This window comes from Microtus oregoni, unplaced genomic scaffold, assembly GCF_018167655.1.
Source record: "Microtus oregoni isolate MIOR12 unplaced genomic scaffold, Mior012 000027F_ref0000203, whole genome shotgun sequence".
NCBI lineage: Eukaryota > Metazoa > Chordata > Mammalia > Rodentia > Cricetidae > Microtus > Microtus oregoni.
In genome coordinates, this window is record NW_024543086.1 from 17,929,579 (window position 1) to 17,948,153 (window position 18,575).

The 18,575-nt window shown below is 49.3% G+C and overlaps 2 protein-coding genes across 4 annotated transcripts; both read left to right on the top strand.

Moving 5' to 3' along the window:
* The first annotated feature begins 4,029 nt into the window (after nt 1-4,029).
* On the top strand, nt 4,030-8,229 carry Nme4 (NME/NM23 nucleoside diphosphate kinase 4). 2 transcript variants are annotated; one of them, XM_041676295.1, is made up of 5 exons: nt 4,030-4,253; nt 5,522-5,655; nt 6,014-6,115; nt 6,248-6,360; nt 6,850-6,908. In XM_041676295.1, the coding sequence occupies exons 1-5, from the start codon at nt 4,169-4,171 to the stop codon at nt 6,866-6,868; spliced, it is 453 nt and encodes a 150-aa protein (XP_041532229.1). In that variant the 5' UTR covers nt 4,030-4,168; the 3' UTR covers nt 6,869-6,908. The 2 variants fall into 2 exon arrangements, with proteins under 2 accessions (XP_041532229.1, XP_041532228.1); XM_041676294.1 differs by lacking the exon at nt 6,850-6,908 and adding an exon at nt 7,813-8,229 and having other exon boundaries at nt 4,038-4,253.
* Nucleotides 8,230-9,581: 1,352 nt separating this feature from the next.
* Decr2 (2,4-dienoyl-CoA reductase 2) lies at nt 9,582-17,846 on the top strand. Of its 2 annotated transcripts, XM_041676266.1 has the most exons (9): nt 9,582-9,983; nt 10,936-11,004; nt 11,784-11,835; nt 12,346-12,481; nt 15,223-15,347; nt 15,419-15,512; nt 15,691-15,795; nt 16,308-16,525; nt 16,833-17,845. In XM_041676266.1, exons 1-8 carry the CDS (start codon nt 9,634-9,636, stop codon nt 16,523-16,525), a joined length of 1,149 nt encoding a protein of 382 aa, XP_041532200.1. In that variant the 5' UTR covers nt 9,582-9,633; the 3' UTR covers nt 16,833-17,845. The 2 variants fall into 2 exon arrangements, with proteins under 2 accessions (XP_041532200.1, XP_041532201.1); XM_041676267.1 differs by lacking the exon at nt 10,936-11,004 and having other exon boundaries at nt 16,833-17,846.
* The last annotated feature ends 729 nt before the right edge of the window (nt 17,847-18,575 follow it).

The following is an 18,575-nucleotide window of genomic DNA, read 5'->3' on the forward strand; positions in this document are numbered from 1 at the left end:
TCATCTGGGAAACAATAGGGATCATCTAGGGAATCCAATAGGGATCATCTAGGGAATCAATAGGGGTCATCTAGGGAATCAATAGGGGTCATCTAGGGAATCCAATAGGGGTCGTCTGGGAAACAATAGGGATCATCTAGGGAATCCAATGGGGTCATTTGCAGACCAGAACGTTCAGTCCACGAAGCTAGTGCTACAGCAGTGCTGGCAGTCTGACAGATTTCTTAGAGTCCCTACAATTTTTTTCCCAAGACAGTGTTTCACTGTTTAGGTCTAGCTGTCCTGGAACTTGCTTTGTAGAGCAGACTGGCTTCAAACTCACAGAGATCCTCCTGCCTCTGCCTCCTGAGTGATGGGATTAAAGGTGTGTGCCACCACTGCCTGGCTGTTTTTTTAAATTATTTTTTAAAGATTTGTTTATTATTTTATGTGCATTGGTGTTTTGCCTGTGTGTATGTCTGTGTGAGGGTGTTGGATCTTCTAGAACTGGAGTTGCAGACAGCGTGAGCTGCCATGTAGGTGCTGAGAATTGAACCCGGGTCCACTGGAAGAGCAACCATTGCTCTTTACTGCCGAGCCATCTCTCCAGCCCCCTTTAATTTATTCTTTATGTATTTGTATGTGTTTGTACCTGTGTGAATTTGTGTACATCACATATATGCAGGGGTTCTCAGAGACCAGAGGATATCAAGTTAAAGAGGGTTGTAAGGCACCTTATAGGTACTGAAAGCTGATCCAGTGTGCACTGCAGGAAATGCTATTAACTTCTGAGTCATCTGTCTATGCTGATTTTTAAAGTTCACTGGGCTGTTTGAATTGGTTGATTCACTAATTTTTCAAATTCGAGAAATATAGGCATTTCATCCAATATTTTTCTCCCTGCTTCTCTTTCCTATTCTCGTGGAACTCTGATTTCCCTTTAGCCTTCTTTCCACCCCTGCTAAAGTTATTGCAGGAAGTGTTCGGGAATGAGGGCTGCTTCCATGAGGAGGGCCCAGGGAAGCTGCTCCCATCTGCCAGGTCAGTACACTGGTGGGAGGTACCAAAGGGAGCCTTCAAGCCAAAGTACGATGCTTGATGACCCCTGTCGCTGAACTGCTTGGAATGGGGCAAAGACACTTGTCTGGCCCCATGTTCTGGCACAAATGGACCTTACCCCAAGCTCACCACAGACCGGAATGTTCACTTGAGGCTGTTGCCTACACCTTCCATCTTCTGGTCTATCAGTACCCAACATTCAGGGCATGATAGTTCATTTGTCCACTTCATGGTTAATCTTTTTTTTTTTCTTTTTGGTCTTTCAAGACAGGGTTCTCTGTGTATTAGCCCTACCTGGAACTAGCTCTTTAGACCAGGCTGGCCTCAGACTCATAGAGATCCACCTGCTTCTGCCTCCAGACTGCTGGGATTAAAAGGAGTGTGCCACCACTGCCCTTGGTAGTCAGTGTAATAGGATCTCACTCAAGTTATCTAAGAGATAAACCGGTCTGGTCTATGAGGCACTTTCAGGAAGGATTAACAGACAGGAAAGAACTTCCCCCAGAGGCTGCACCTTAGTTGAGGGAGGGGCAAATATAAAAAGATCAGAGACAAGAGCTGGGTTCCTCACTTGCTTGCCTCCTCTTCTTGGTGGTGTTGCTGCTGCTCCCATCACTGGCCAACACCAGACTCCAGTTTCCTCAGCGTTTCAACAAGAATTGAAGACTAGCTGGGATTAAAGGTGTTGCATCATCACCACCCAATTTTGAGATGAGTCTTAAACTGTAGCCTAGATTAACCTAAAGCTCACTTTGTAGTCCTTGGATTTAAAAGACCCCTTAATGTTGGGAGTTCTGGCTTTCAAAATCAGTCAAGACCTGCATTGATGATGATGTTGATGATTATTAACTATTACTTTAATTTGTTTTTATTTATGTATTTGTTTGGCTGGTTGGTTGGTTGGTTGGTTTTTTGAGACAGGGTCTCTCTATAGCTTTGGAGCCTGTCCTGGAACTAGCTCTTATCGACAGGCTGGCCTTGAATTCAGAGAGACTTACCTGCCTCTGCCTCCTGAGTGCTGGGATTAAAGACATGTGCCCCCCACACCCAGCCAGTGCTAATGCATTTTCTTTTAAATATATATATATATGTATATATATACACACACATATATATGTATATATAGAGAGTTCTGCCTTCATGTATGCCTATAGGCCAGAAGAGGGCGCCAGATTTCATTACAGATGGTTGTGAGCCACCATGTGGTTGCTGGGAATTGAACTCATGTCCTCTGGAGGAAGAGCACTCATCTCTGCAGCCCCGAGTGCCAATCCTTTTAATCCAGTACTTGGATGGAACTCTGTGAGTTGGAAGCCAGCCTGGTCTACATAGCTAGTTCCAGGCCAGCCAGATACACCATAAGACCCTATCTAAAGAAAGAAAAGGAAAAGAAAGAAGAAAGAAAGAAAGAAAGAAAGAAAGGAGAAAAACATGTTAAATAATAATAATAAAATGGGGAAATAAAAAACCTGGGATACATGAGCTCTGCCTTGCTAAAAACAAACAAACAAACAAAAAACCCTAAATAAATAAATAAATAGACATGAATCCAAACATAGCAATAAAATTTAAATATTAATGGACTAAGTACTTAAATTAAAGGCAGAGAGACAGGAAGAGTAGTATGGGCCAGAGGCTGAAGCAAGAAGATAGCTTGAGCCCAGGAGTTGGAGTCAGCCTGGGCAACAGAAAGAGACCTCACTATTCCTCTCTGTTTTGTCTTTTTCCCATCAGTGCTGGGACTGAATGTAAGGTCTTTAACACAAATTCCTACTATGCATCCAGGCAGTTATTGAACCTAGCTATAACAGAACTTTTTTCTTTTATTTTGTTTATTTGGTTTATGTGTAAAGATATTTTGCCTGTGTATATTTTACCTGGACACTACCTGTGTGCCTGGCCTCTAAAGAGGACAGAGAAGGGTGTCAGATCTCCTAGATCTGGAGTTACAGATGGTTGTGAGCTACTGGGAATCAAACCCTACGCTTCTGGAAGGTCAGCCAGTGCTCTTAACCCTCAATCATCTCTCTAGTCCCAGCAGAATATTTTTCCAAGTTCAGACAGTTTGTGAGATCCTGTTTCAAAAAATATTAAATTAGCCAGGAGGCGGCAGCATATACCTGTAATCCCAGCACTCAGGAGGCAGAGGCAGGTGGATCTCTGTACGTTCGAGGCCAGCCTGGTCTATACAATAAGTTCCAGGACAGTCTCCAAATCTATACAGAGAAAATTTGTCTTGAAATACCCCCCTCCCCCATGGGCTGGAGAGATGGCTCAGTGGTTAAGAGCATTGCCTGCTCTTCCAAAGGTCCTGAGTTCAATTCCCAGCAACCACATGGTGGCTCACAACCATCTGTAATGAGGTCTGGTGCCCTCTTCTGGCATACATGGAGGCTGAACACTGTGTACATAAATAAATAAATAAATCTTTAAAAAAAAAAGAGGTCTGGTGCCCTCTTCTGGCCTGCAGACATGCACACAGACAGAATATTGTATACATAATAAATAAATATTTTTTTAAAAAAGAAATAACCCCCATCATCATCATCATCATGCATGAATAAATAATCTGAGTCTGGTCTGGGAGAGCAGGGACATGAGAGGCATGAAGACCATGCCTCTGCTATATATGGAGCTCAGGGACAACAGCAGGAATTATAAATAGTTTGAAAAGTTAAGGAGGGAACAGAACTGACAAGTAGTCCAACTGCTAAACCCAGCCAAACAGAGCCAATTGGTATTTACGAGGGCTATTCTCCATGAAGTATAACAACGTTCGTGCGTTATGAAAAGGCGTATAATTTAAACAGAGAATAATGGTCAGTTGCATTTTTTTTTCTTCCTTTCTCCCCCCCCCCCCCCCCCCCCCCCCCCCCCGCAGTATTGAGGAGGTCGAGCACAAGGCTCTGCGCATGGCAGTCAAGCGCTCTATCACTGAACTGTACCCTAGCCGGTTTCCTCCTCTTTTTTTTTTTAAAGGGAGATTAAAGCTCGGATCCTGCCGGCTCTTGGGGAACAGGGTGAGGGGCCCCACCGGGCCCCTTGGGGTGGAGGGGCGGAGGGGCGGGCCGAAGCGTGGTACCGCCTTCTGCCCTGAGCGCGCTGCGTTCTGTGCCCGCCGGCCCGCGCCATGGGCTGCCTCTTTGGGCGCGCCGTGCTGCGGGCGTTGTTGTGCGGGCCACGCATTCCAGGCCTGCTAGTGCGCCCCAGTTCCGGTGAGTCCTGCACCGTGGGGAGCTGGGCGGATGGGTTCCGCGCTGCCTTTGTTTGCGCACGTGCGACAGCCCAAGGCTTGGTTTTGTCCCGGAGGATCGTGCCAGCTCAACCCCCAAAAGGGGTCAGGGCTCTTAGCAGAAGAAAGCCAAAGCCCAGGCGGGGAGACTAGCACACTCGTGGCTCCTAAGGGTCTGTGCGTGTGGGTGGGTGTGGGGGGGATCACGTTCTCTCCACAGAGCCGTTGTTCCCAAGGTATTCAAAGCCAACCTACGCCAGAGCAGGCCCAAGACAACCCGGCCACTTCCTGGGGTTCCTGCGCTTGCAACCCATTTATGGGGTGCTTTCTGAGAGCCAGATAATGCACCCTGGGAATTGAACAGTCTCATCAAGATACATGGCAGCAGAGCTCTGGGCTACCCAGGGTCCCCTGTCATCTCGCAGGGTCCCCCGTTATCTCTGGTAGGAGAACAAACGGGTATAATTCAGCCTGTTGAGTTGTAGTGGACACCCATTGTGGCCTTTCTAACTTAACTTGATGTTTCCTCTTTCTTTGGTACACTTTGTGAGACTACTAGGGACTAGGACCCTCTCAAAAGTAGAATTTAAGCCCTTAATCGCAGCACTCAGGAGGCAGAGGCAGATGGATCTCTGAGTCCGAGGCCAGCTTGATTTACAGAGTGAGTTACAGTTCACCCAGAGAAACCTTGTCTCAAAAACAAAAAACAAAACAAAGTATCATTTCATCTTGGAGGAGACACTCAATGTCCTGGCAGTGGCATGGGGGTCACAGAATCAGAACAGTGTTCTCTTGAGAGGCAACCTGAATTCCCTGGCAGCTGAGTTCCTCTCCTGCAATGTGATTTACTCCCCATCAAAGTCCTCAATTCCCATTCCTTGGTCCGCAGCGCTCAGGCCACCTGGAAGTGGTCCACTAACTATCCTTGGTTTCATGCTATTTCTCCATACCCAAAGGGTGAGCTCCTAGCGTACAGGCCTGGGGTTCACACAGTGTGGCACCCCGGAGTCATCATTAACAGGCCTGGTTGCTCCTGAAGTTATCTGAGCCTATTGGGGGAAATCGTCTCCACCCTGGGCAGCTTCTGCTACTACCAGGGCAGCTCCCGGTCGTTTTTGTTCATCCAGACCTTCCTACTTGGTGGCAGGCACTTTCCAGTCCTGTGCTGTCTGAGCTCTGTTGGGGATCTAGGTGGGACAGAACTGAAAATGTGGAGTCTCTTCACCCCTGACTTTTTCTTTCTTTTTACAGGAGGGCCTTCCTGGCCCCAGGAGCGTACCCTGGTTGCGGTGAAGCCAGATGGGGTGCAGCGGAGGCTCGTGGGGACTGTGATACATCGCTTTGAGAGGCGGGGCTTCAAGCTGGTGGGGATGAAGATGTTGCAGGTACCAGCCCTTGGCCGGTGTTGTCACTAGGGTCTCCTAGCACTGGCACTTGCAAGGGTTGGGAGTTAACCATTCTTTTTTTTTTTTTTTTTTTTTTTCGGTATTTCAAGACAGGGTTTCTCTGTGGCTTTGGAGCCTGTCCTGGAACTAGCTCTGTAAACCAGGCTGGTCTCAAACTCACAGAGATCCGCCTGCCTCTGCCTTCCGAGTGCTGGGATTAAAGGCATGCGCCACCATCGCCCGGCTTAACCATTCTGGGAGCTAACTTCCGTAGCTGTGTCTGAAAGGTGCCCCAAACTCAGGACACTAACTGGGACTTTACTCTCCAAGGGTTCATCTTACCCCTCTTTCCACACAGGCACCAGAAAGCATCCTTGCTGAGCATTACCGGGACCTGCAGAGGAAGCCATTCTACCCAGCCCTTATCAGTTACATGAGCTCTGGGCCTGTGGTGGCCATGGTACAGCAGGGCAGGGGCAATGGAATGGGTGTGTGTGTGGGGGGGTGTCTTCCCCTAAGCAAAAGAAAGGGCTTGGATTGAGCCCATTTGGGGCTCTCCAACTTCTCTCCAACCCATATGTCTGTGTTGCAGGTCTGGGAAGGGCACAATGTGGTCCACATCTCAAGGACCATGATAGGACACACTGACTCAACCGAGGCAGCCCCAGGGACGATCAGGGGAGACTTCAGTGTTCACATCAGCAGGTATGGAGGCCCCATCAGCCTTGTCTCTCCATATAGGGTAAAGAAGGCTAGTTTAGGATGGCAGCTGGCACTTAAGACAGAGCCATGAAGCTGGGGGGGCATGCAGTACTCAGGAGGCAGAGGCAGGTGGATCTCTGAGTGCAAGACCAGCCTGGTATACAGCGTGAATTCCAGGACAGCCAGGGCTACACAAGAGAAACCTTGGGGTTTTTTTTGGGGGGGGGGAAGGGGAGCAAAGGAAGACAGATTCTTGAGAAATGGGTGTCTTGCTGGGCTGAAAGTTTTTGATAGTTGGGTGTTTACTATAAGATTTATTTATTTATTTATTTATGATAAATTGTCAGGTAGGCCAAGCTAGCTTTGAGGTTATTAAGTAGTTCAGGTGTCTTGAACTCTTTATCTTCAGGCCTCTACCAACCTGAGTGTTAACTTACAGTATGCTGCCTTGTCTGATTAAACCTTTTTCCCTAACTCTTTTTTTCTTTCCAGACAGGGTTTCTCTGTGTAGCCCTGGCTGCCTGAAACTCACTTTGTAGATTAGGCTGGCCTCACAGATATCCACCTGCCTCTGCCTTCTGAGTGCTGGGATTAAAGGCATCTACAATCACACAGGGTGTTTACTGGGTGTTTAGTATTCTGTTTTGGTCAACAACCATAAGGGGTTGGCTCTGATGACCGGTAGGAAAAGGCAACTCTCGGAAGCTGGTGTATAGCCTGGCTTCTGAGCTTGCAAGAAACCAAAGCCACGCTAGATATAAATTTCCAGCTCCTGTTACTGCCCACCCACTTTTCCTTCCTCCTTTTCCCTCTTTTTTCTTTTCAAATAGGATATCATGTAATCCAGGCTGGTCTCAAACTGATCCTCTTGCTGACGATGACCATGAACTTGTAATCTTCCTGCCTCTACCTCCCAAGTACAGACATGCACTGCCATGCCTGGTTTATGTGGAGCTGGGGATCAAAATCAGGGCTTTCTGCATGCTAGACAAGCCCTCTGTCAACTGAGCTGCATCTCTCATCTTCCTTCTTTGTGTGTGTGTGTGTATGAATGTCTGTGCATGTGTCTGCAGTGCCTGTGTAAGCCAGAAGAGGGTGTCTTAAGATGCCCTGGAGCTGGAGTTATGGGTAGTTTGAAGCTGCCCTATTTGGGTACTGGGAACCAAGCTCAGGTTCTCTGCAAGAGAATGCACTCTTCACTGCTGAGCCACCGCTCCAGCCCCCTCTTTTCCTTTCTGAGACGCGGTCTCCCTCTGTAAACAGCCTGGCCTAGAACTCGGGACTGTCCTCCTGTCTCAGCTCCTCCAATGCTGGTATTACAGACCATGACACCATAGCCCATTCCTTTCTCTTCTGTACGGTCACCTTGTTCCCTGACAGGGCAGGAGGCTGGAGGTGAATTGTCCCTGGGACCCCTCTCACTGAAGCATAGGCATGCTTTTCCTCCTCCCACAGGAATGTCATTCATGCTAGCGATTCTGTGGAGGGTGCCCAGAGGGAGATCCAGCTGTGGTTTCAGAGCAGTGAACTGTTGAACTGGGCAGACGGCGGTCACCACAGCAGCTGCAGCCCAGCCTGAGGGTTTGAACTGCCCACTGTTCTTCAGGGTTCATCCATGACCAACTACCTCTGCCAACAAGAACCCAAGCCCATATCCTTCCCATCTTCAAAACCACACCCTGTCCACCTTTTGTCCAGCTCCAGCCCAGGGGAGTCCAAGCCTCAACTTTATGTGCCTTGTATCCTAAGCCAGCACAATAGTGGATCATATCCTTCTATACCTAAGTGCCAGACAACCTTTTGGACATTGTCAGAGGTGATTTTGCCTTCCCCAGAGGAGAGACATTAAAATCTTCTGCTTTAAATGGGAATGGTATGCTTATTTCTGCTGTCCCAGCATTGTGTGCCCTTGCATGGGGAGATGTGAAGAAAGAGTAACAACTCCATCCATTCCTGCCTTGGAGAACCTGTGAGTTTCCTGCACTGACAGAGACATGGATGATGGTGAGGGGTTAGCTGCAGAAGCATGCATGACTTGAGAACAGCTGAACCACTACAAAGTCCCACCCTACAGGGGTAATGACATCAAGGAAACTGCATGATAGAATCTTGCTTTCAGTTAACCTACCTCTTAAATACTCTAGCAAACCTGTCCCAAGACCCCCGCCGAGAGTAGGAAGGAGTACTGAGTGGGGAATCTAAGGCAAGGGTCCACTACCCCATTCCTAGCTACCACTGTATTCTCCTTATTTTACTGATATGACTGCAGGGCCCAGCAATGCCTGCTCCATGATGCCCAGTAGTCATAGCTGGAGAAAACTGCTTTATTCCAGCACCCTAATGAGTGCTTTCTTTTTAATACATGGTGTAAACAGTAGGTTTGAAGGTTATAGTTTTACTCTCCCATGAGAAGGAGCCCTTAACTTTGGTAACTATATGAGCCAGGCAAGAGTGTGAGGCCAGGAGATCAAGAATCCAAACGGAGTTCCTTGGCTGGCGTTGTTGCAGCTTCTGCCTGTATGGTGTGATTCTTCTGAGAGGCGGTGGTGGCAAGGGATAGGTGGGGCCTAAGGCCTCTTCAAGGCACGGAGCCTGTGGGTAGGGGTGCCTGTACTTGTGGGTATTGTGTCAGGTCTCCTGTGGACGGAACAGCAGAGGCTTATACTTCAGCGGCTACTCTCATCTTTCTCTCAATGCAATCCAGGCACTAGAGAGCAACCTGCACGCCAGACCTGGTGTGGTCTGTGACAGCGACCGCTGCTTGATACAGCACGTCACATCTCACCCCGGATCCTGAAGTGGCTAACACAAGTAGCTGATACACATGACCGCTTCGGAGGCTAGCTGACAAGTCATTTCACTTTTCGAAATCTTGACGATGGAACCCAGTCCTGGGTTCTCAGCAGCGGTCGGCCTGAGCAGCTTCACGACAATCTGGATCCTTGCCAGCCACCAAGAGGGTCACTGGGATTTTTTTCACCCGGGCGAGCCTCGCGAGGGAGCTATTGGCTTTGCAGGCTCCCGATCCTCTCACACTGGGAGGGAGTGTCCAAGCGGCAGAGCGGTGCACGTCAGGAGTTCCGACTTCCACAGTTGATACGACAGCGTCTAGCGAGCCTGGGTTCTTGGATTAAGCGGCCGCACCGACTTCCAACTAGGAAAGGACTCGAGCAGGGGGGGGGGGGGGGGGCGGGGGGACGGGGGGCGGGTTAACAGGCCGGAGCAGCACAGTGCGTCAGCGCCTCCTCCCACAGTCCCAGCAGGCCGCGCGCCACCATGGGTGGGGTGTCCGCGGGGTGGAATGGGAAGAGCTGGAGGGCGGGGATAGGAAGGCGTGGAGGGACCAGATGCCTCCTTGTGGGCGGGGCCTCCTTGCAGGGAGAGCCCGGTGGGCGGGGTGACGCGGGGGTGGGACTCTGGTCCTGGATGTTTCTGGGCTCTGGGCGGAGCGAGCAGCTTGCAGAGCGCAGTGCGCAGCCCGCGTTGGAAGGTAGGGTCTGGTTCCCAGTTTTACTGCCCTCGCCACTCCAACCGGCACCCAGCGTCATGGCCCAGCAGCCGCCCGACGTTGAGGAAGATGATTGTCTTTCTGACTACCACCACCTCTTCTGCCCGGACCTTCTCCAGTGAGCTAAAGCAGGGAACCAGGGAGCGATCCGGGGTTGGGGAACAAGGGTCAGAATGGAACTGCTGCTGATGCGACAGCACAGAGGTCGGGTGCTCGGTACCCTACTTCTGGACGATCATAGACGTGAAGTTTCTTGGGGTTCCGGAAGGATGGGATGAGGGCCTGAGTGAGGAAGCCGGTTCGTTTTGAAAAGGTCTCACTTGAGACCTTACTACACAGGGCATTTTAGGTTCAATAGTCCCCTTCAGCCCCGAACTTCTAGCCCAAGAATAAAAGACTTTAAAGATTGTAGATTTGTGGCTAGGGATTTTCGTCGAAACCTGTTAGACTCCATCCTCTGCAGGAGCATATTCCTTTCACAGCCGCACTGGGTGAATGTCCATAGGCTCAAAGTCCTCCTTTGGCCACCCATTTACCCTCTGTTAACACTGATTTATTTATTTACTTAATTTGTTTAGTTTTGGTTTTTCTAGACAAGGCTTTTCTGTGTAGACCTGGCTGCCCTGAAACTCACTCTGTAGACCAGGCTGTCCTCCAACTCACGAAGATGATCATTGCCTGTCTCTGCACCCCACCCCACCCCCCTACCCTGCTCCTCCAGTTCTGGGATTAAACACATGCACCACCACTGCCTGGCCAGTGATTTATTTATTGAGGCAGAATCTCATGTAGCTCATGCTGGCCTTCAACTCCTGGTTCCCCTGCCTCCACCTCTCAAGTACTGGACTTACCAACATGCATCCTCCATCCGGCTAAAACATTGGTTTTAAAGTAGATTCTAAGGACTAGAAAGATAGCTCAGTGGCTCAGAGCACTTACGGCTCTTTCAGAAGACTCAGTTTTGGTCCCTAGCATTCACACAGGACCACAGCATCTGTAGGCATATGGGCAAAACACTCAGAGAGACAAAATAAGTAACTTAAAAATGACTACATTTTCCTTTTATGAAGGGACAAGGTGGCCTTTATCACGGGTGGTGGCTCTGGGATTGGCTTCCGGATCGCTGAGATTTTCATGAGGTACACACTGCTCTGGGACCCTCCCTACCACTTTCCTTTCCTTTGACTGGACCCTAATGGATTTTGGGGAGTGGTTCCGTGCTGCCCTGGGGGGAAGACAGCACCTTTGGAGTCTCTTGGGACAGGTCTGTGGCGTTAGGAGAGGCTTAGGGACTTGCTACTGAAGCTGGCTGAGGCGGAGGCGGAAGAGCCCTTCCCCAGCACTCCCCAGTGCTCTCCTTTCCACAACCTGAAGTGAATCCCACAAGAATTGATTCTGACTCCAGGTAGTGGCCTGTTATTTGAGGCTTTATGCAATTCCTTCTCTGCAGAACAAAGGTCTGTGTGTTATCTGATCATGAAAATTAGATAAGTTAGTGTAGTTTTTGTGGAACCTGTGTAGCGGGTAGTCCCCACTGTCACCATGAGGCTCCCTCTCTCAAAATGGGCTCTCTGTCCTCCATGCCAATGCCCCAGCAGGCCCTGCACAGGTCTGGGATTGGCACCAGTAGCCCGCCACACCTTCTCTGCCATGTACACGGTATCTGGATCAGAATACCCCAAGCCAGAGACATAGCGCAGAAACCTACGAGTGGACAACCATGGTATCCAGCAGTCCTTTCAGAATTACCCAACCCTGCCTGAGTCTCTGTGCCTACTGCCAGTCATGTTTCAGCCTTGATTCATACCTCGGCCTCAGAAGCTCTCGGGGGGAGTTCCTTGTAGAGTTCTGCCTGGTAGGCGCCCCCCAGGGTGTGTCCCTCTTACTTGTCTCCTCAGGCTGCCATCTGCTTTTGCAGGCATGGCTGCCACACTGTCATCGCCAGCAGGAGCCTGCCAAGAGTGACCACGGTGAGAGAAAGACTGGGGTTCTGAACGTGGGTGGGGAAGAGTTCTGAGGCCCAGGGTCTAAAACCACCAAAATCTGTTTCTTCTTGTGTAGGGAACTCAGTGAAAATGGACCCTCATAGATACCTTTGCCTTGTTCGAGACCAATCTGGTCTACAAGAGCTAGTTCCAGGACAGGCTCTAAAGCCACAGAGAAACCCTGTCTCGGAAAAAAAAAAAAAAAAGATACCTTTGCCTTTTCAAAAGTGTACTTATTGGGTCATGTTTTTGGAAGTAATATGGTTTTAGAATTCTTCAGTAGGTCCAGGGGAAATGCATACAGGGTAGGTAGATGGTGGGATCTGGGACAGATGACAGGTTACAGAGAATTCAGGATGTCTTACCAACGTCCACCAGGGGTCATGGCCCCAGGAGGTGGCTGTTTTCAAGCCAAGGCTTGGTTGGCAGGGAGGTCTGAAGGCTGCTTCTCCAGGCTGAGATTGCTAGCCAACCCTCTTGCTTTCTGCTGCCTAGGCTGCCGAAAAGTTGGTTGCTGCCACTGGAAGGCGGTGCCTCCCTCTGTCTGTGGACGTCCGAGTTCCCCCAGCCGTCATGACTGCTGTGGACCAGGCACTGAAGGAGTTTGGCAAAATCGACATCCTTATTAACTGTGAGTCAGCAATAAGTGAGGTCAGAGGCTTCTCAGAGGTCGGTAGTGCTGCTTGGAACCTCCAGAACCCTGTTGCCAGGGGGAGGGGTGTGCCAGAGAGCCTAGGTGCTTGTCCTGGCTCAACTATGGCCTCACAGTTGCCGGAGGCAAGACTCAGGTTGCAGGCTCTGGCCTGACAAGTTTTGCTCTTTCCGAATGGTGGATCAGTAAACCTAATCTACACGGGTGCCCTGTGAACCTGAAACTCACAGTTCAGGGGTGTTCTTGGGTACTGAGATTTCCACTGTAAAAAACGGGCTGGTAGCCGGGTGGCAGTGACACGCGCCTTTAATCCCAGCAGATCTCTGTGAGTTCAAGGCCAGCCTTGTCTATAGAATGAGTTCCAGAACAAGCTCCAAGGCTACACAGAAAAACCCTGTCTTGGAAAAACAAAAACCGAACAAAACAAACAAACAAAAGTGGGTTGGTGAGTTGGCTCAGTAGCTTAGACCTCAATCATATTCCTGGGACCTACATGGTGGAAAGAATAAAGAATGAATTTACTACACAGATTGTCTGTCCCCTGACCCCCACGTAAATGCCGTGGCACATGCACACCCACACACACGTTTTGTGTGTGTGTGTATGTATGTATATATATATATATATACATATATATAAAATAAGTGTTAACATTATAAAAGTATGGGGCTGCCTCCCCATGTATGGTGGCACAGGCCTTTAATCTGATCACTCTGGCAGAGATGTAAGCAGATCTCTTAGTCTGAGGCCAGCCTGGTCAACATAGTAAGTTCCAGGACAGCCAAAGTTACATAGAGAGACCCTGTCTTTCTCTAAATAAATAAACACTAAATCAAAGTAATAGAGTTGGGAATGGATCTCATCATGTAAAAAGCCCTGGTTACTGTCATTGACCCAGAAAAAAGGTGATTTCATAGCCTTACAGAATAATTTAGGTATAACACTACATAACTGTATAATCACTTCACAATATCTGCTATTACTCAAATGTTATTATTTGTTGAATAATTGATATTATTATCATATATTAAGGCTCAATCTTTTTTTTTCCCCCTGAGACAGGGTTTCTCTGTATAGCCCTGGCTGTCCTGGAACTCACTCTGTAGACCAGGCTAGCCTTGAACTCAGAGATTCCCCCTGACTCTGCCTCCAAAGTGCCACCGAGACTAAAGCCTTAGGGCACCATGCCAGCTAAAGACTCTATTTTCGAATAAGGTCACATTCACAAACACACACACACACAAAAATCGGGACTGGATAGATGGCCCAGTGGTTAGGAGCACTGCCTGAGTTCAATTCCCAGCAACCACATGGTGGCTTACAACCATCAGTAATGAGATCTTGTGTTTTCTTCTGGCATGCAGGCAGAATACTATATACACAATAAATAAATAAACCTTTTAAAAAATCTTTTTTTAATTTTTAAATTCTTTTTGTACTTATTTATTTTAGTTTTCTTTTTTTTTTTTTTTTTTTTTTTTTTTTTTTTTGATTTTTCGAGACAGGGTTTCTCCGTAGCTTTTGGTTCCTGTCCTGGAACTAGCTCTTGTAGACCAGGCTGGCCTCGAACTCACAGAGATCCGCCTGCCTCTGCCTCCCGAGTGCTGGGATTAAAGGCGTGCGCCACCACCGCCCGGCTTTATTTTAGTTTTCAAGACAGGGTTTCACTATTTAGCTCTGGCTATTCTGGAACTCGCCTTGTCGACCAGGCTGGCCTCAAACTCACAGAGATCCATCTGCTTCTGTCACCCAAGTGCTGGGATTAAAGTCGTGCGCCACCACTGCCCCCTGATGGAGGAAGGTCATTGGCTAATAAAGGAACTGCCCTGGCCCATTTTATTGGTTGAAAGATAGGTGGGAGGAGTAGGCAGAACAGGACGCTGGGAGGAAGAGGAAGTGAGCTCAGATTCCACAGCTCTCCTCTTGGGAGTAGATGCCTCAGAAGAGACGCCATGCCCCGCTCCCGGGCAGACACTCCGACCCAGGATGGACATAGGCTAGAATCTTCCTGGTAAGACCGATGCTCACAGATTATTAGAGATGGGTTGATCGGGATGTGAGAATTAGCCTGTAAGTGCTAGAGCTAAAAGGCCAAGCAGTGTTTAAAAGAATACAGTGTCCGTGTAATTATTTCGGGGCATAAGCTAGCCGAGCAGGCGGCTGGGGTGCTGTGGACGAAGCCCCGCCGCCCCTTATTACTACAGCCCCCGGTCTACTGTCTATCTATTTTTGTGAGACAGAAATTCCTGTAGCCCAGGCTGGGGTTAGATTTACTATGGACTTGAAGTTGCCCTTGAACGCCTGATCCTTCTGCTTCTGCCCCAAGTGCTGTCTCCGAACTTGCTTTTAGAACTTAACTTCTTGGCATCTACTCTTCTATCCTGTGCCTGTTGCCCAAGAATTTCCTCAAGTGCTCTGCGCCCTGTCTTGGCTAGCTTAGACCTCTTTGAAGGTCTCCACGTTCTGATTGCCCACAACGAACAGGCTCCTGTCTGTACTCTTGACAGGGCTCGCCCACTAGCGTCCTGTCTTCTCAGGGCCACACCCACCAGCGCCCTGTCTTCTTGGGGCCACACCCACCAGCGCTTGGGGCCACACCCACCAGCGCCCTGTCTTCTCAGGGCCACACCCACCAGCGCCCTGTCTTCTCAGGGCTCAGCCCACCAGCGCCCTGTCTTCTCAGGGCCACACCCACCAGCTTTCCCCTTTCTCTTCTCCAGGTGCAGCTGGAAACTTCCTGTGCCCTGCCAGCGCCTTGTCTTTCAATGCCTTTAGGACTGTGGTTGACATCGACACCATTGGCACCTTCAATGTGTCGCGAGTGGTTTATGAGAAGTTCTTCCGGGTGGGTATCCTTCTGGCAGGGGCCTTTCTTCCTGTGGTAACCCACTCAACATCATCCCTTGCATGTTTTAGGACCACGGAGGAGTGATTGTGAACATTACCACCACTCTCAGTATGCGGGGCCAGGTGCTACAGCTCCATGCGGGCGCTGCCAAGGCAGCCGTGGGTATGAGCGATTTTCCTCTTGGTGATTCCTGGAGGCTGATGATCTGCACATGAACTTGGTCCTAGCTGTGGGCACTGTAGAGGCTAGACTCGATCCTGAGCTCCCTGTGGCATTTAGGCCACCTCGCAGGCAGCACAGCCTGACCATCTCCCCTCCTGTGCGCATTTCTTCCATGCAGACGCTATGACACGACACTTGGCTGTGGAGTGGGGTCCCCAGAATATCCGTGTCAACAGCCTGGCTCCTGGTCCCATCAGTGGCACCGAGGGGATCCGGCGATTGGGTAAGTCTCTTTGGGAGTTTGGGACATCCATCAAAGCTTCTTGAATTGTAGCAGGGTTTAAAACATTCTGTCTTCAGCTAGGCAGTGGTGCTGCACACCTTTAATCCCAGCACTCAGGAGGCAGAGGCAGGCAGATCTCTCTGAGTTTGAGGACAGCCTGGCCTACAGAGTGAGTTCCAGGATGGCCAGGGCTACACAGAGAAACCCTCTCTTGGAAAACAAACAAAAACAACAAACATTTTGTCTCATTCCAGTCAAGAAGCTATCCAAATGTTTGGCCTTCTTCCTTGTCTAACTTGGCCTCCTCTTAGGGTCTCCATACCCTCATTTCCCGGAAGGTATCACTCTCCCTCCTGTGGATTCTGTGTCACTCTGGTTCTGTTTCTCTTCTGCTAGGTCCTGGTAGAACAACTCCCTTTTCCAGATGTGGGTGGGGCAGAGTGCTGACTGGGGGAGCAGCGAACTCTGTGCTCTAGGGACTGACTGGGTCCCCACTTCATATTGCCTTCCAGGGGGCCCCCAGGACAGTTTGAAATTAAAGGGTCTTTTAAGCCCTCTGCAAAGACTTGGAAACAAGACGGAGATCGCCCACAGCGTGCTGTACCTGGCCAGCCCTCTGGCTTCCTATGTCTCAGGGATTTTGTTGGTGGTTGATGGTGGTAGCTGGATGACATTCCCAAATGACATCAAGCGACTGGCAGAGTTTGGATCTTCCTCTGCTAAGCTCTAGGTAACGAGCTATCCCCACTTCTTGGGTTCCGCATGTCCTTGGATGCCCCCAGTTTACCGGGTCAAGTGCAGCAGGTTTTCTTGGGACCCTGCCTCTGTTGCACAGAGGGGATCTGTCTGGTGGGCAGAGATGGTCTCCAAGGCTGTGAAGGAAGTGGGCTCCTTGCACTGGGTTTTTCTCAGAGAGGGTTAATCTGTTCCCTTTTGGAGGGTTCCAGCCTTGCAATTTTGGCGCTGTAGTCTCTGGAGTGTGGAGGTTACAGGAGTGCATAATGGGATACAATTGCTTTTCTTTCTTTTCTTTTTAGGATAGGATCCCTTGTAACTCAGGCTATCTTCAAACACACTATGTAGCTAAAGATGAAGATGATTTTGCACTTCTGATTCTCCTGTCTCTACCTCCCAACTGTTAAAATTAGAAAAGAGCCACCATGCCTGCTTTTTGCAGTGCTGAAGATCACACCCAAGGTATCATGTTTGCTAAACCAACACTGTATCAACTGAACTACATCCTCTGCCCCAGGATGCATGTTTTGACACACAAACATTGTGTTTTTTTCTTTTTCTTTTTCTTTTTTTTTTTGTGGTTTTTCGAGACAGCATTTCTCTGTAGCTTTGGAACTTGTCCTGGAACTCACTCTATAGACTAGACTGGCCTCGAACCCACAGAGATCTGCCTGCTTTTGCCTCCCAAGTGCTGGGATTAAAGGCATGCACCACCACCATTCAGCTTATTTTTAAAATTGTATCCAGAAGGCAGTATTCTTCATGGAATACTGCCTCCTTCCTCACAGAGGCCTGTAGTCACAGCAGAAATGTTGAATGTGAATTTGGAAATCCTAGCCATCTAAACCTTACTCTGGTGACCAAGCTGTTATACTTTTCCTCTCCAAAGCACACACCCAGGGTGGGTGGGACCAGGTCGTGAGCCTAGCCTAATGCTCATGGGGTCTGAAGAGTTCCTATGATTTTGTCAGAGAAAACTGCGTTATCTTTTAAAAGAAAAATCTTTTTGTTTGTTTTTGTTTTTGTTTTTCGAGTCAGGGTTTCTCTGTGGCTTTGGAGCCTGTCCTGGAACTATCTCTGTAGACCAGGCTGGTCTCGAACTCACAGAGATCCGCCTGCCTCTGCCTCCCGAGTGCTGGGATTAAAGGCGTGCGCCACCATCGCCCAGCCAAGAAGAATCTTTTTAATATAAAAATATCTATCATTTGGAATTTGTAAGTTTCTAGAAAGAAAATTAAAAGTTTAATTCTTCACTGAAATAGGGAGTTGTGTTTTTGTCTTTTTTTCCTCCGAGACGGGATTTCTCTGTGTAACAAACCTAGATGTCCTGGAACTATCTCTGTAGACCAGGCTGGTCTCAAACTCACAGAGATCCGCCTGCTTCTGCCTCCTGTGTGCTGGGATTAAAGGTGTGCACCACCACTACCACCGCCTGACAGCTTCCTGATTTCTTACCAAGGGATTCCAGATCAGAGGGAAGTGTGGCACTGTGGGTATCTTTGGGGGAGGGGGGATTCTGTCACTGGTCGGCTGGCCAATTGAGAGGAACGATTTGGTCCCAGAGACTGGGTTTTCATTGGGATGGGTCTGACTGAGAAAGAGGCCCACGTTCCGAGGAAGCAAGTAACAATGGGTGTAAACAGCAGCTTGTGATTTTGCTTAGGTTCCTCTTTTGTTTTTTAATATTTGTGCACAACGTTTTGCATTTTAATAGACCATAAAGAAATTCTTATTATCTGGTTCCCAAAGTGGGGCATCCCATGGCTCCAGCGCTCCTGGCGCGCATGTACTTCCTCACTTTCCCGGAGCTCCCTGTGTGTGCTTTCCCAGCATCCCTGCATCCACCACTACCACCAGCCCACCCCACCCCCAGCACTTGCCGCTTAGCCCGGAGCCTGCCCTGAGGCCCCGGTGCTCTCTTCGCTTGCCTGCTCTATGGTCTAGCCGCTTGTAGCCACTGGGTGTCCTCCCGAATTGACTCTGCCCGGCTCCCACAGGCGCTGGGGCAAGTTCTGGTCCTTGAGCATCCATCCCTTGGCGTGTCT